The sequence below is a fragment of the Sinocyclocheilus anshuiensis genome, unplaced genomic scaffold (genome assembly GCF_001515605.1).
Source record: "Sinocyclocheilus anshuiensis isolate Anshui unplaced genomic scaffold, SAMN03320099.WGS_v1.1 C32194949, whole genome shotgun sequence".
NCBI lineage: Eukaryota > Metazoa > Chordata > Actinopteri > Cypriniformes > Cyprinidae > Sinocyclocheilus > Sinocyclocheilus anshuiensis.
Window position 1 is genome coordinate 1 of NW_015612605.1, and position 762 is coordinate 762.

The 762-nt window shown below is 46.9% G+C and overlaps 1 protein-coding gene across 1 annotated transcript; it reads left to right on the forward strand.

Moving 5' to 3' along the window:
• Window positions 1-24: 24 nt before the first annotated feature.
• Window positions 25-759, forward strand: LOC107682435 (olfactory receptor 1-like; the record flags this gene model as incomplete). The annotated part of the gene is made up of 1 exon (XM_016478673.1): window positions 25-759. A coding segment is annotated over exon 1 (570 nt), but the record flags the coding sequence as incomplete, so codon positions are not given.
• Window positions 760-762: the final 3 nt, after the last annotated feature.

The following is a 762-nucleotide window of genomic DNA, read 5'->3' on the forward strand; positions in this document are numbered from 1 at the left end:
TTTTATGCGAGGTCCGCAGGTGTTTTTGACCGACCAGTATCAAGAAACGAATTCACATGAACATTCGGATTTTTGGAGAAACATTTACCAACGTCGAGCCAAATGAACCGTCCGCACCTGCTGAAAGTGTTTTGTTCTGGATCGTATTGGTTCTACTACTGTACGAGCGAGGCCTGAAGAAGCGGTAGGATGTCAAATGCTACAGATGATGTCAATTCGTATCCACACGTACGTGTTTGGGCAGCGGGAGTTTCTTTGATCATTTTGGCTTTTTTCAACTTGATCATCAACTGGACCATAGTGCGCGAGGAGCGCCTGCGGAGCCACGCGCGCTTCGTCCTCGTGTTCCATTTATTGTTCTCCGCGCTGGTTTACTTCGCAGTATGCTTTAGCTTCTACTTACAAAACTACCTGAAAGCAGCGACCACGGCAACCATTTGCATGGTGCTAATCAGAAGTCTGATGACAAGCGGTTCCAACATCATCCTCACCATCACGGCGATGGCACTGGACCGTTATTTTGCCATATGTTACCCGCTCCACTATAGCAAAGTTTGTTTCAAACCCTGGCCATGGCTCATCGGGGTCCTAACATGGGGACTCGCGTCGATTATTCCTCTTACCCTATCGCCCAAAATAGAAAATGGCACTGTGCCCTGTGGCAGGAAATCTTTGCAAGGCGGAGAAATGCACAAAATCGTTTTAATATCAATTTGTACTGTTCTTATCGTGTACAGCTATGTACGGATCTTATATGAGGGG